General features: G+C 36.8%; 1 protein-coding gene across 4 annotated transcripts in view; it reads left to right on the forward strand.

Moving 5' to 3' along the window:
* Positions 1 to 17,133, forward strand: part of LOC115066545 (uncharacterized) — a 262,539-nt gene that overhangs the window by 209,947 nt on the left and 35,459 nt on the right. For all 4 annotated transcript variants that reach the window (XM_049452176.1, XM_049452175.1, XM_049452177.1 and 1 more), the window contains 2 exons: positions 14,768 to 14,896; positions 15,057 to 15,257. In XM_049452176.1, coding sequence (XP_049308133.1) covers positions 14,768 to 14,896; positions 15,057 to 15,257 — 330 coding nt within the window. The remainder of the gene's footprint in view (positions 1 to 14,767; positions 14,897 to 15,056; positions 15,258 to 17,133) is intronic.

The following is a 17,133-nucleotide window of genomic DNA, read 5'->3' on the forward strand; positions in this document are numbered from 1 at the left end:
GTGAGGGATAGGGATAAGGTAACGTATAAGATGGAAAACGGAAAAGGAGAGAAAAAGCCCAAAAATGGAGAAGAACAAGTTGGTCCAAACAGGGTAGAGGTAACGACTGAAAATTCTAGGAAAAGGTGCAGCGCCTTACAGAAGATTTCAAAACCACAGCATACTCATACCCAAAGGTGATCTAATGACTAATACACAGAGTATACTGAAATTATGGAGAGAACACTTCTCCAATCTGCTGAGTGGCAGTGAAAGCGTAACACCAAGAGGTGGTGAACTCGATTCCCTAATCAATGACGACCGAGCAGACGTTCCATTGCCAGACCATAAAGAAGTTCGAATGGCAATTACTCGTCTGATGAACAGCAATAACCGGCCGAGCTATTCAAATACGCCGGCGAAAAACGGATAAGGAACATGTATCAGTTTCTTTGTAGAATATGGTCGGACGAATGCATGCCCTACGATTGGAATATAAGTGTGCTCTACCCAATCCACAAACAAGGAGACCCCACAATCTAAGCCAACTACCGTGGGCGAAGCCTTCTCAACATGCCGTATAAGGTCGAGCGTATTGTGTGAAAGATTAAGTCCACCGTCAACAAACTGATTGGACTTTATCAGTGTGGCTTTAGGCTTGGCAAATCAACAATGAGCAGATATTCACCATGCGCCAAATTTTGCAAAAGACGCGTGAAAGGAGAATCGACACACACCACTTCTTCGTCGCTTTCAAATCTGCTTTCGACAGCACAAAAAGGAGCTGCCTTTCGCGATGTCTGAATTTGGTATCCTCGCAAAACTAATACAGCTATGTAAACTGACGTTGAACAATACCAGAAGCGTCGTAAGGATCGGAAAGGACCTCTCCGTTCCAAAAGATACCAAACGAGGTTTCAGACAAGACAACACCCTATCGTTCGACTTCTTCAATCTATTGCTAAAGAGTATGTAGTAGAGAAGGTACAAGAGTGTACATCTGCTGGTGTACGCAGAACCAGCGATATCATTCGATGAGTTGGCGTTATGAGTTTTCGGGAGCAATTTTTTGTGGAATATTGGCAATTGTTCTTTGCGTATTGGCAAAGGCGAATTCCGCAGTCGATTGTACAATGAACTGCACGAGATATACGATAACATTCATACAGTTCAGCGAGTTAAGAGAGAGCGTCATGTCGTCCTAATGGATGAAAATACTGTAGTTATGAAAGTATTGCCGCAATGGGAAGCAGAGGAAGAAGAAGATCTCTATTGGAAAAACCTGGTAGAGAAGGACCTGGCCAGGTGCAGCTGTTTCCTTCCTTCCCTGCCTTTTGAATTACCTCCACATCGGAAACTTATGTGGCTTCCTTCCTTCTTCAACAGGTCCTTCTACTCTAGACGGCTAGTAAGCATTTCCAGGAGTTACGTCGATTTTTCCGTAAATTGTTTCGGAGGTTGCAGCATATACATATATGTTGCCTTATATATTTGAAACATGAATAAATATATTATTTTGCTGCAACTATTTTCAGCTTAGATTAACTTTGTTCGCATACAGTTTTTAGAATTTCTTTTACTTGTGTTTACAGTAAAATAAATTTTTATAAAAGAACCCTTTTGAAAATAGCTTAAATATATATGTACAATTATATATACATGTGTATATTCATAAATATTGCTGTACATATGTAGGTACAGTCAACCAAAATTTAATAAAAATATGCATATAAAAATATTTATTTTTTGCGCCATCAAATAAACACAGAATTTTCGTCAATATTTTCCACGAATTTCCATTTCACTTGAGCAAATAAATTTTTATGGCAAAATTCATGCTTTTACAACTGCACAATTCCCAGCAGCCACATGCAAACATATTTGTGTGCCTGTGTGTGTTTGATGTGTATGTAACTGTACATCATAATTTTCGAATCAGTCATCGTCATTTTGAGTGCGTCATCACTACTACATTCCACAATGCCAAAGTGAACAAACATAAATACCAATAAATGTTGATACACAAAATACTCAATGTCAGCATGAATGGGAAACACACACACACGCAAGCACGCACACACACACGCTCAAGTCCACTTATGTGTACAGCAGCGCAAATGCATAAAAAGGCATTAGGGCGAGTGCATAATGGCAATGAAATGCTTTTTTATGGCACAACAACAACAACAGTTGTATACTTACAACAACACAAGCACACTCTGGCGACTGTGCAAGGCACGTTAAAATCACATATCGTCACATAAAAGTACCCATAAGCACAAACATAAATAGCAATATCGGCATGTGGAGTGTATTGGCATTGCTCTGCCTGCCTGCTTGCTTGCTTGTTGTGCTGAGATATGGGTCTCACTAACGTCATTCACATCACTTGCAGTTATCACTCGATATATTCAATGCGTTGAACGATGTGTCGGAAGTGTCTGTATGAGTGTGTGTGTGTGTGTGGATCAGCATGCACTTCGATTTGTTTGTTTGCTTTTGTGCGACAGACATTAATCATCGGTTGTGGAACTTATTGAATGTTATGGAGTGCTGTTGCACACACTTTCAACTGGCAACGAGGCCAGGATCGCTGGCGACACATTGTGTGTCATTAACTGTAAGATGCCAGCAAACACAAATGTAAGTATATATAAGTACGTGAAAATGGCTATGAATGGTTAGTTGATGAATAGTAACGGCTTGAAATATGTAGCCTTTTGAGCAAATATTTTACACTGCGTTAGAGCATATTTCAGTTTCGGATAGTGTTTTGAGCATTACTTACTTCAATATAGAATACTTTCAATTGAAAACTATTTGAGCGAGCAGTATTAATATGAATTCCTTCAAAATGTTCCAAATGTTAAACAGTAAGCAGGAAATTGGATTCCACAAAAATAGCTTTTGTTTTTCCAGGGAACTTCTTAGTTAAATAAAGCAACAATTTTGAATTTGATACCATAAAATGGAATCCACAGAATAGTTAGCTGCAAGCTTTCGCGATTTTATTAAATTTTACGGATATATTGCTAATTTTTGAAACACCCACAGAATAGAATCCACAAAATATGTTCCAGAGTTCAGTTACCCTCAAATATTCACGTCCGTTTTAAATTCTGTTTGTGGGAAGGCTGCTAATTTTTGAAAAATGAGTTACTAAAGAAATTATATTTTGTGGAATGTAACTGAAGTTCGGAAAAGGGAAAGTTACTTTCTTAGAAAATGTTAAGTACTGAAATATCTACCCAAATCTACTTTTAGTTAAAAGTATATTATATTTAGGAAAATATATGGTGTTAAAACAAATTAAACATATCTCAAAAAAGAAAAAAAATTCAAAAATTCTAATGAAAATTATAAAATATCAGTACTTGAGATTTGCGTTGTAGATGTTATAGATTTTTGCTAATTTTGATTTGCTGGAATCAAAAAATGGTAGTTAAAAAATTTCCCTATTATATGTATGTAATGGAAAATTTTTGAACTCAAATTCAAAAACAGGATAATTTCAAGTATCCCACAGACCTCTTCGCACATTCAAATACTTTTGAGAATAAGTTCCACAGGTTACGGTACCACATAGACTGCGATTCAAAATTTTCTATTATAACATAACACAATATTTTGTTTGCAATGTAGCCTGAAAATATTTAGGTTCAAAAAATACGATCCACATACAAGTTTTCGAAAAAAATATAAACAGTCATACGAGTAATGCTTACCACATAATTATTCATTTATAAACAAAACTGTTTGTGATAATCTTTAAGAAATCTGTGAATAAAAAAAATTAGGAGAATAAATTCTACCAGTTACGTGCCACATATTGTATTACAAACAAACTTTTTATTTACATGAAATAATGTAATGTAAGAGCTCAATATTTAGGTTTGACAAATACAATCCACGCTGAGGTTTCCAAAAAATTAATACACTTAGATGAATGGGTGTATGAGCGCATATCATTTATAAACAAATTACATGTGGTTATCTTGGAGAATTATGTAAATAGAAAAGTCTTTTGGAAAATGTGTTTCCACATATTTAACGTAAATGTTTTATTAACGTGATATAAAGTAATGCCACAAAATTGCTTAAAATATATTTACATTCCACAAATAAAATACACATAATAAGTTTCCAAAAGTTTATAAGCAATACTACCAATATTTTTTCGAGTAGTCTCGGAAAGTATTCTGTAAATAAAAAATTGTTTTGGAAATAAAGTTCCACAAATTACGTTCCACACATTACACATACAATTTTATGAAACATAATATAATACAAAGCAATTCCTCCAAATAGCTAACAAATATTTATGTTTCACAAATAAAATCCACATGACAAATTCCGAAAATATATATTCCTGGAACAGGAAGATGCCTTTTTTAGCGGGATTTAAAAAACCGGCTCCTAACATTTTGTTAGAATCATTTGAAATCGCAGAAATATTGATATGTTGAGAAAAATTAAATATGTAGTGCTGTTCATCATTAAATTCTAATCCAGAGACAAAAATAAAATCCGAGAGGTCTTACACGTAATACCACTTCCGAAATTGATCGATTAATTGTGAGAAGGTGCATGGTTGAACCATTTAAGTCTCTTCCCGCCATTATGGAAGAAATTAATGAAGAAGTGGCTTAAATATGTATATCCGGCGGGCTTGTCAGAATTCGCCTCAGTGACCCTCATCTCTATGGAGTCATCAGTCGAAAAAAAACAGCTGTTATCATGACAAAAATGTAAAAAAGCGCGGATTACGTTCGCTAAGACTCACGAAGGGAGTGATTAAAGTTTTTAGAAAAGAATACTATGAAGCGATGAAACAAAAGTAAATCGAAGTGGGGTTGAGCGTAAAACGTTTGTTCATCGTCCCAAAAGGCAATCTTTAAACTCAAGGTACACTGAAAAACCGGTAAGCTTTGATGGAATTAATGTCTTGTGAAGGCTGCGTTTTCGAGGTTTGGAGTAAAACGGATCAGGATCCTTTTAAAACATCCTTAGGCAAACAATGAAGCCATTTTCAGTTGACTCAAAGCCTGTAAATATTCATGCATGATAATGAGCCGAAACATGCATATGGGCCACTAATGGATTGGATATCTATGAAAAATATTAATGTATTAGAATTGCCTTTGGAATGACGTGAAAGTTAAGGTCGGGCACAAAAAAAATCAAAAATTCCGATGATCTTTGGGGTGGAATTAAGGAAGCGCGGTATACCATTCGACAGAGCAGATGCCAGAAACTAATGGAACGCTTACCTCGCAGATGTTAAGCCGTCTTGAAAAATTGGGGCCATACAACAAAGTATTGACATGGTATTTATTAATATACATTATGTAGAAAAAGTAGCCGGAAATTGTAAATTTTCTTCTGCAATAAATTTTCGAGTAATAAACAAACGCAGTACAAAATAAGTTACAATAGTCAAGTACTTTTTGCCATGGAACTTATACTTATTAAAACACCACATTCACATATTTTAACAATGATTGACATTAAACGTTTAGTACAAAATTTCATAACTTAAATGCAAGGCATCTAAGCGCAGCGCTAGTGCGCCATAAGCCCGCATAACTGCATATTAGCTGAGACACACAGCTGCATACTTGTAGGCGGATGCAAAGTAGCTTGTCTTTGATAATTTCGCTTACCTTTTCAACTCCTTCGCCTAGGCAACCCACATTTTGCGCAGCGCAAGCACTCTTTACATATGCAACAAACGCCTGAAGGTCCTGCGCCTAAAAGTAGACCACATTCACTTGCCTTAGTGTCAGTTATTGCTACATAAAAGTACTTCCTGAAATTGAAATGCGGTCTTTTTCCCTCTCAAGCGCACAAACACTCACAAATTAAAAAAAATGATGTTCTTCACACACACACACACATAAATGCTGCCACAACATATACAAATGACTTACTTATGACTACTCATATCGCATCTTCTCTGCTTTTCTATGCACTTGTCTGTCATACAGTGCTCGCCAAATAGACACTGAATGAGTTAAGAAACTGAGTCATTTGTAAATAATTAAAGTGCACTTAAAACAACGAGTTGAGTTGCACTGCAAAAGTGAAATAAAAGTGCGAAGATATGCCTGTCTGTTTGTGCACAAACATGCCCAAGGGCCCATTCGTGTATGTAAAATGAAGTGCATAAGCGCAGACAAGTAGTTCAACTGTAAATATAAAAAAAATCACACACATACACGTACATACAAGTACTCGTCATCGTGTAAAAAGTTGGAGTATTTAGAAATGAAAGCGAATACTTGCGTTTGAGTGCTCGTTGGCTGCATTTGAGTGTGTGTGTGAGTGTGTTTGATGATGTGTTTGTAAAAATGTCTATGTGTGAGTGTGCAATTCTTATGTAGCTGTGGCAGTCGGTTGAGTACACTAATTTTCAGTGAAAAACTTGACTTCTCTAAGGGGTCTGAAGTAGTAGTTGTTGTGCTATTAAATATTTGCCTTAGTTATAGTTGGCAAACTTCACTGCTGAGTGGGTAGCATAAATGCCGCAATTCATATTAAACAGTTTTTATTGCACTTCTCTGCAACTTCTTCTTTTTTGTGCGCTTTTTTTATGGAGCACAAAATAATTAGTTATGGCAAAGCAAAATTGTGAACGAGACGAACTTTAAAGGCTCCAGATATGCAAGTTTTCTTTTTAATTATATAACTTTGCTCATTAGTTATTATATTTTATTGCTGTGGAGTTTATAAATTATAGAAAGTAGATAAAAATATAGCAGAGATATTCAATGTTTTTTCTAATGGAAAACTTTGAGAAAGTTGTTGAAAGGTAAATATTATACATATATACATAGTTATGGATTTTTTGTGAACTGAGCCTAATTTGGGTTTTTACTAATGCTAATACATAGTAGTTTATTTAAGATTATGCTTAAATAAATTTTAAAATTAGGAAATTTTTCTTATATTCATATTTTACAACCTAATAGTGCTATATGAACCAAAGTAGTATTAGAACAAGAACAAATGTTAAATGTTTCACCGAAGCTATAAGGAGTTCCAATGGAGCGCAACAAAAATTTTAAATCAAATAAAAATGGTTTGGGTCACCAATAAAATTCTTTTTTCCTGTAAAAGTACAAGTCCATGCCATTTTTTATGGAACTCAATTCCTTTTGGGTGGCCACCATGTGCACGTTTGCAGAATTCCAGACGCTGAACCGAATTTTCGACGGTTTTTAAGCATAAATTTACCAATGCTGTTGCAATTACACGTTCGTTATTTGTACGAAGTTCAGCAAACGTCGCTGGCTTACATACGAGGTATGATAATTAAGTAATGAGACTGATTCCATAAAAACCGTATATTTGAAAATTATTCTACAACTCTGCCATCCCCTTCAAAGTAGTCCCCTTGGGCAGCTACACAGTGATTTTAGCGCGCTTTCCATGCTTCGTAACATTTCTGTAACGCTTCGTGACGAGCACTTCAAACACACGTCTACTCAACTTGACGCAGCAGGCGAATTAAACAAGCTAGAACGACAGTACGTATATCAATAGAGAGGGAAGGATGCCGGTAAAAGAGAAAGCGAATTTCCAGGTCACAGGTTTACCACAAGCGCGGCAATAAAATCAGTCTCATTACTTAATTGTCAAACCTCGTAGACTATAGACTTGATGTAATATGGGAAATAGTCTAACGGCGTCATATCGCACGACCGAGGCGACCAATTGAGAAGCCAAGCTTGATTTTCAATCAATCGATTGTGACATTCGCACTGCGGCTTGTGGTGCCGTCCTGTGGAAACCACATATTGACCAATCCAAATCATATAATTCGGAACATAAATATTCGGTTATCCTTGAGCGGTAGCGATTCCATTCACAGTAACGTGTCGGTCTTGATCATCACGGAAGAAGTACTGCCCAATGACAGCACCGGCCCATAAACCGCACAAAATTGCAGTTTTTCAGGACGCAATTGTGACTTATAACGCATATTTTGCTTATTGACAAAGCGAACTTTAAAGGCTCCAGATAAGTAAGTTTTCTTTACAATTATATAACTTTGCTCATTAGTTATTATATTTTATTGCTGTGGAGTTAATAAATTATAGCGAGTAGATAAAAAGATGGCAGTGATATTCAATATTTTTTCTAATGGAAAAGTTTGAGAAAGTTGTTAAAAGGTATTATATATAGCTTTTTTGTGAACTGAGCCTAATTTGGATTTTTACTAATGCTAATACATAGTAGTTTATTTAAGATTATGCTTAAATAAATTTTAAAATTAGGAAATTTTTCTTATATTCATATTTTACAACCTAATAGTGCTATATGAACCAAAGTAGTATTAGAACAAGAACAAATGTTAAATGTTTCACCGAAGCTATAAGGAGTTCCAATGGAGCGCAACAAAAATTTTAAATCAAATAAAAATGGTTTGGGTCACCAATAAAATTCTTTTTTCCTGTAAAAGTACAAGTCCATGCCATTTTTTATGGAACTCAATTCCTTTTGGGTGGCCACCATGTGCACGTTTGCAGAATTCAGACGCTGACTGGAATTTTCGATGGTTTTCAAGCATAAATTTACCAATGCTGCTGCAATTTCACGTTCGATATTTCGTACGAAGTTCATCAGTCGTCGCTGGCCTGTTGACATACGAGGTATACTAATTAAGTAATGAGACTGATTCCATAAAAACCGTATATTTGAAAATTATTCTACAACTCTGACATCCCTTCAAAGTAATCCCCTTGGGCAGCTACACAGTGATTTTAGCGCGCTTTCCATGCTTCGTAACATTTCTGTAACGCTTCGTGACGAGCACTTCAAACACACGTCTACTCAACTTGACGCAGCAGGGGAATTAAACAAGCTAGAACGATGGTACATATATCAATGGAGTGGGGAGGGATGCCGGAAAAAGAGAAAGGTCACAGCTTTATCATAAGCGCGACAATAAAATTAATCTCATTACTTAATTGTCAAACCTCGTAGACCATAGACTTGATGTAATATGGGAAATAGTCTAACGGCGTCATATCGCACGACCGAGGCGACCAATTGAGAGGCCAAACTTGATTTTCAATCAATCGATTGTGACATTCGCACTGCGGCTTGTGGTGCCGTCCTGTGGAAACCACATATTCCACCAATTCCAAATCATTCATTTTGGCACAAAAATATTCAGTTATCATTGAGCGATAGCGATTCTTATTCACAGTAACGTGCCGATCTTGATCAACACGAAAGAAGTACTGCCAAATGACGGCACCGGCCCATAAACCGCAAAAAACTGTAGTTTTTTCAGGACGCAATGGTGACTTATAACACATATTTTGCTTATTGACAAAGCCATTCAACCAAAAATGAGCCTCATCGCTGAAGATGATTTTTTTATGAAAATCTGTATCATTTTCAAGTCATTGCTCAGTCCAATTCACAAACATACGACGGTTCTGGTGGTCAAGTGGCTGCAGTTCTTGCGCCAATTTGATCTTGTAAGATGTAGGCCAAGATCTTTTCGTAAAATTCGTCGCAACGACATCACAGAGTTGCTCTAAGCTTGAAAACGACATATGAGAGACTGATTTGGATTTCCACAATTGATGAGCGACAGCAATATTCTCGATGCTGCAGCCACTTCTTTCTCACAGTGGCACGGGAACATTTTGTACTGTGCCTAAAGATTCAAATTTTCCTACTCAATTGTTGATCTGACAGCGTGATTATGACAACCGTGAATTGGACGGCGTTCTTAAAGTTGAAGCCACTGACTCCAAAATTCGGTAGTAAATTTTAATAATTTCGGCTCATTGTTGCGTATACATCTTTTCATGATGAAATGCAAACTTTACTGAAGAGAAATGTCAAAACTGCAGGAAAAAATATGGCATTGTTTGCTGTCCCTAAAGGTATACTTTTGTGATGCTCTATTGAAAAGCTCTTGAGTATACTTCACAAATAAATATAATTTCCATTCAAGAATGCCATTTGGATCAATCAAGTCGTATGGCAGCTGTATTATACAGTGAACCGATCTGAACTATTCCTTCACATAATATATGTAAGATTTCTGGAAAAATCCCTACAACTGAAAAAAATGTTAATAAGGGTGATTTTTTTGAGGTTAGGATTTTCATGCATTAGTATTTGACAGATCACGTGGGATTTCAGACATGGTGTCAAAGAGAAAGATGCTCAGTATGCTTTGACATTTCATCATGAATAGACTTACTAACGAGCAACGCTTGCAAATCATTGAATTTTATTACCAAAATCAGTGTTCGGTTCGAAATGTTTTTTATCGACAAATTTTGTTCAGCGATGAGGCTCATTTCTGGTTGAATGGCTACGTAAATAAGCAAAATTGCCGCATTTGGGTGAAGAGCAACCAGAAGCCGTTCAAGAACTGCCCATGCATCCCGAAAAATGCACTGTTTGGTGTGGTTTGTACGCTGGTGGAATCATTGGACCGTATTTTTTCAAAGATGCTGTTGGACGCAACGTTACGGTGAATGGCGATCGCTATCGTTCGATGCTAACAAACTTTTTGTTGCCAAAAATGGAAGAACTGAACTTGGTTGACATGTGGTTTCAACAAGATGGCGCTACATGCCACACAGCTCGCGATTCTATGGCCATTTTGAGGGAAAACTTCGGACAACAATTCATCTCAAGAAATGGACCCGTAAGTTGGCCACCAAGATCATGCGATTTAACGCCTTTAGACTATTTTGTGGGGCTACGTCAAGTCTAAAGTCTACAGAAATAAGCCAGCAACTATTCCAGCTTTGGAAGACAACATTTCCGAAGAAATTCGGGCTATTCCGGCCGAAATGCTCGAAAAAGTTGCCCCAAATTGGACTTTCCGAATGGACCACCTAAGACGCAGCCGCGGTCAACATTTAAAATGAAATTATCTTCAAAAAGTAAATGTCATGAACCAATCTAACGTTTCAAATAAAGAACCGATGAGATTTTGCAAATTTTATGCGTTTTTTTTTTTTTTTAAAGTTATCAAGCTCTTAAAAAATCACCCTTTACAAGCACTTTAATCCGATCGTTCAATTTATATGGTATGGTTGTTGGCGAGAAAAAACGTGTGCAAAAGTAGGTAGACAGATCGCCTATTCAACTGTAACTCTCTTAATTTAGTCATATTGGAAGTTGTCGCTTCGCGAACAGCTTTTCACCTTTCGGAGAACTGACACATAAGTGCAGTCAAATTTTCCGCCATTAAACTACCACGTAATGCAGTTTCTAACTTTTTCCTTCTAAGTATTTAGTCATCACGTCATACTCCTACCAGGATAAGCTGGGTCGCGTAAGCGATTAGCTCAATATGTATACCCTGAACGGGATATATTAAGTTTGTCACAATGTTTGTAACACCCAAGAGAAAGCATCGGAGACCCTATAAAGTATATATATAAATGATCAGTATGTGGAGCTGAGTCGATTTAGCCATGTCCGTCTGTCTGTCCGTCCGTCCGTCTGTATATATACGAACTAGTTCCTCAGTTTTTTTAAGATATCCTTTTTAAATTTTGCAAAACGTCCTCACCAAATTTTTTATAGATTATTTTCTTGGGCAACAAGCTCCCAAGAAATTGTTCAGATCGGCTTACTATAGCGTATAGCTGCCATACAAACTGAACGATCGGAATCAAGTTCTTGTATGGAAAACTTTCACATTTGGCAAGATATCTTCACGAAATTTGGTACAGATTATTTTCTAAGACAACTATGTAATTTCCGCAGAAATTGTTCAGATCGGATTTCTATAGCATATAGCTGCCATACAAACTGAACAGATAGTTACTAACAGAAATGCACCTGTGAAGGGTATTTAGCTTCGGTGCAACCGAAATTAACATTTTTTCTTGGTTTTTTTGGTTTTTTTTTTGGCTGTCGTATTCTTGGCGCCCCATCATACACGAAATTTCATAAAAAAGGGCCTGATACTAAAGCTGGAGGTATTCCACTTGAAATAGGGTAGCTCTTGGTGCCTTTATTGGTGTCGTAGACCAGCCTTCTATTTTCGAAATAATTCATTACAATAAGTATTTATGAAGTACTGGGGGGCGCGTATTTCTTATAAAGTTTCGTATATGTTTGTCCACTTAGCAAAGTTGAAGGATTCACATCCAAAATCTTTTTCAAATTTCAATCTTTTGGCACGTACAGCACATTTTGCAGTGTCGACAACTTCTTTGTAATGCAACGATATCGGCTTCGTATTTCGTATTATTATCGTTAGTACAAATAACTAAAGAAGCCAAATTTAAAAATTTAACACAAAAGTTAGCGCAGCTGGTCATAGCTCACATCTTTAAATGACCGCACTTGATTTACTACAGTATGCGCATCTTCCAGTCTTCCTATACCGTTTATGAAATGCTCTGGTCTCTTAGTTGGCTTTATAACAAATACAATAACGAACAATTTGTAAGAAAATATGCGAAAATCATTTTGACCTTATGCCATATTTGGTGAAATGAAAGCATTACTCATTTAAAATACCGTTTACTTTCGGATTTATGATCAATAGTAATATTTTTCTGAGAATACCTTAAAGATATAAAAAATTGTTAAGATTTCGGTTAGACATCATCAAGAGCTCTTTTATATGCAAACTACCAAAAGCATTGGGCTTGTGATTTTAACTTCGACTCTTTTCACAGACTTTAAAGGGTTACATGGGCTTCCTCTGGGGGAAAAAAACGTATTTTCAAAAATTTTTAGACATTCAGCCCAATTTTGTGAGCTCGGTATCACTGCATTCTTTGCTGAAGAAGCTGAATGTCGAATGTTTTGCAACCTTTCCATTTGGGTTAGGTCGTCTCTTGGCGAGCTGTAACTCCATTAAATTAAATTTTTGTAAAGAACTTTATAAAGATTAACGTCTAAAAATATGCTATATAGTCTAAAGAAAAGGCATTTCTATGCTTTTAAATATTTTTATTATTGTTGAATTAAAACAATCACTCAGATTTCAGCAATAATTATAATTACAAGCAGACACCGAAATCAGTGTTTCACTCTCACTTGTAATAATACGAGTATATGCCAACGCTGATACTCCAATTCCACACAAACCTGCCTTTAATGAATTAATCGCTGCCAACCTTCAGGACCTCCCGCCGCCATTCACCACTTGAAACCCCACTAAAGTATGCAATGAAAAATGCCGCAATATCACATTGCTTTTACGAAAGACATTTCATTTTTGAATTAATTGAATATATGTCGAGACCACCTGCAATCTGAGCCACGTATGTCGCGCACACGTTATCTGTGTAGATATTTCCATATCATTGAATCAGCAACTTGCGCACACATGCAGACTTAGGGATATTTACACAAATTATATTGCATATCTGCTGGCGCGACAGCCTCATCATTGTAAATCAAATTTGTCTGTGACATGACGCGAACATTTTGTAGCATTTGCCAGAAATTTGAATACATAAATATGTGAGTGTGTATATATGCTTATATATATAGCATTACATGGCTTGTGTGTGTTGTTGTACGTATGTATTTGCCTATATACATATATGGAAACACGTACAAAATGGCAGTGAAAGTGTAGCACCTGGCTGTCGCTGAAATATTGCATACCTGCGTGAATCTGGGGCGCCTAAAAGTAGACAAGTGTGTGCTTGATTTTCGGAAATTACAGCAACAACAGCAACGCGTTGGCGTATATGGGCGTCTGCGGCGTTGAATACTTTGCCGCAGCGTTTATCATGAAGCTGAAGTGGCATGCCGAAATATGCCCACAGCTACACCCATACCTATACATACAGACATACATACACAAACGTATATTTATCAAAAACGCTACGTATGCAAATTTACTAATAATTCAGCATATATGCACACCTGCGCCTCCTCGTGGCGACCTTGCGTAGCAAGTGATTGCTGCCGGAAATTGCTTTGCTCCGCCTGTGAAGCCTCGAAAAGGCAGGAAAAGCTGCTGAGCGCGCGTTGATTGACGCGTTTTCCTGGCAAGCAGCCATCTTCATACATATACCGCCTTAAAGTATGCTTCATGTATGCAAATAATATTTATATGTCCTCACGACATATGCTCATGTATTTATTTATGATGGCAAGTGGCAATCAAATCACTCAGGCTGGAATTATTGTGACAAGAATGCAAAAGAAATTTCAAAATTTCGAAAAAAAATTTAAAGAATTGTAACAAATAATATTTGAGCAGCAATAAGTTGACTTTGCAACTCAGGAAGCATTTAAGGATTTGCATTTCACTTCAAGCGTGGCATTAAAATTCTCAGAAGATCTTCATGGCATCCTTCTGTGTGTATATCATATTAAATGTGTGCATGTAGTTGTAGGCAATAAGTGTGTGTGTGTGTGTGTCATAATTTTATGCATACGACAATCTGCTTAAAGGAAATTAGGGCGCAGTGAAATTATTTATTAGAAGGTGAAAGTAATTTTGCGCGCTGAAAAGTATGCTACGCTCTTACATATAGACCTTATATTGTCTGCCAAAGCAGCTTACGTTGATTAAAATATTTGAAGTTATTAATATGACTTAGGAAATATTTGAAATTTGCATTTTAAAAGTTTGATTGAGTTTGCTTGAAGCTGTGATACAATTTTTGCCGCTTCACATGTTTATTTAATAAAAATAATTTATACGCTATAAGCTGATAGGTATATTATATTATTAGTATGTTAAAAAAAACATTCTTGCTCGAATTGCTTTAAAAAATTTAAGACCAAAACTTAACGTAACTGTTCCTTCTTTACTATTTTACAGATGATTCAGTTGACGTCACTTCCGAGCCGGACGATCAGGACATCTCAGTCGCAGCGGCCTCACATAATCCCAATAAAGGACAGCTGGAGGTGCAATTAGGTGGCGCAGTGACGTTACAGTGTCCGCAAGGTAATGCAACAATAGCCACTCACTGCCTTGTATTACAGCATTAACTTTGCCAGAAACCTATTATACTTGAGTTTTGAGCTTTATCTTTCATTGCTTCTGTTAAAAAAGCTTTTCCAAAATTTTTTTTAATGAAAAATTTGTTTTCCCTTCTTTTCTACAGGTTCCTTAGGCTGCTGGTCGCATTTAGATCCGGTAACCGCACGTTTACGTGGCTTAGGTCACGGTCTAACCACACCCACCGGTCAATTTTCACTCAAAGATGTTGTCTACCACGATGCGGGCACCTACAAATGCATCGGGCAATCGCCAACGAATAAGAAGAAGCTAGAGGTGCTGCAGACGGTGGGCGTGACGGTGAAAGGTGAGTGGATGAGTCTGAATTTTTACTAAAGTTGTGTTTCAATAAAGTCCTAAGTCGGAGTTTAAGAGTTAGGAATCGGTTGCCATTAATGCAATTTTTGAATTGAGTTGAATTGTCAAGGCAATATAACTCCGGTAATATGAAAATAATAAATTAATAGTTACTATAATGCATTAAAAAACTATTAAAATATCATTTGCATTAACATTTTTTTAGTTTTATATTCCTGAAAATCTTTATTAAAAATTTTTTTAATATTGTCAAATGCGGGATTGGAAAAAAAAAACACTAACCTCAACCATACATATAAAACAAAAAATTACCAACAGAAAGTATTTTAGAAGTAAATTTTTTTCGTTTACGGACTGCAGATTCTACCGTTTTGAACTAAAGCCCGCACAGAGCCATTTGAATAGTCCTCGGTCTACCTTTTTTTCTTCTTATACATCCTGTAGGAAGAAGTCTTGAAAGACGGAGTACGGAACTTTAATCCGATAAACTTAATCTACTCCCAACTGAAGACTCTCCCATGGAACTACCGATTAAGTATTATGTCGTGGGAGGGAGATCCCATTTCATTTTACCTCTATTGCGCGGAGTGACGGAAAACAGACGCTTCGCCAACGGTTTTCATTTCTTAGTCGACTGACACATGAGTGTCGTCAAATTTTCTACCGTAAAACTACCACCGAGTTTGGTACTTGAAAAGCGAGGTAATAAAAGAATACGCGTTCAGGGTTTCCTATATACTCATAATGTCATTGTGGAGTGAGTGCAGGTAGCTTCTAAAGCACCCATGTCCACTAAGTATTTTGGTCAGATGGAAATTCAGGTTCCAATGTCGTATATTCATTCGAATTAAGTCTATTGGTCCATCTCTCGCTGCTCTTGGTCCTCTCCTCTACCTTTGCCAATACTATTTTAGGCGCTGCTAGCTGATACAATTGCTCGAGTTCATCTCTCTGGATGTCAATGCCCAAATACTTCAGCAGCGTCGGCTGATATAGTCCGGAAAGCACTTATTATTCAAACAAAGCCTATGAACTGCAATTTCCACTGCTACCACCATGAGATCGTCCACATATGATATTAGTTTCATGACTTTTGATTACTGTCTTCTTAGCACTCCATTATACATGAAGTTCCATATAAGTGGGCTTAGTACTAAGACTTAGGGTACTCTACTGAGGATAGAGTAGCTTTTGGTCCTTTAGTCCATATTAAAAATTTGCTTTCTATTTCTAAAATAACTTGTGATAATGTTAATGAGGTATTCAGGGGCATGTATTTCATTCAGGGCTTTGATTATGTGTGCACATTTTCCAGTGTTGAACACCTTCTTGACCTAGGTAATCGCCGCGCAGTACTTTTTCGTGCCACCTTTCCTCTCTGATCATCCGCCAGATTCCTGGATTGTTAGCTCCAAGGGGTTTCGTACATTTTACCCATTCTGCTGAGCATACCCAGAGGTAGGTACGATGATAGTTCTTAGGTGATTTCTTTGGTTTAGGATACGTTGAACGCTATACTTCCTTTATACAAGCATTGTACATTTTAGCATTCTCAAGGTTCTGTTGGGTATGCCATCAAATCCGTGGGTTTTGGTTTTTTCCGTAACTAACGGGGGTGACTCTGCAGCTTCGTTTCGTCGTTTTGCATACGAAATCCGATCGTGTTTTGGGAATAATGTTTCGACGATTTTTCCCATAAAAGATGTATCTCTAGGTTACTGCTGCTTACTTTAATTCTCCTCGGCCTAACATAGAAAAACACATTTGTTTGGCAAAATTCGTTTTTTTTTTTTGACATGGATCTCTTCATTGTGATATACTGGTAATAGCAACCTTCCAACTTCTTGATACCGTTTTTTTATTAC

Source organism: Bactrocera dorsalis, chromosome 3 (assembly GCF_023373825.1).
Source record: "Bactrocera dorsalis isolate Fly_Bdor chromosome 3, ASM2337382v1, whole genome shotgun sequence".
Lineage (NCBI taxonomy): Eukaryota > Metazoa > Arthropoda > Insecta > Diptera > Tephritidae > Bactrocera > Bactrocera dorsalis.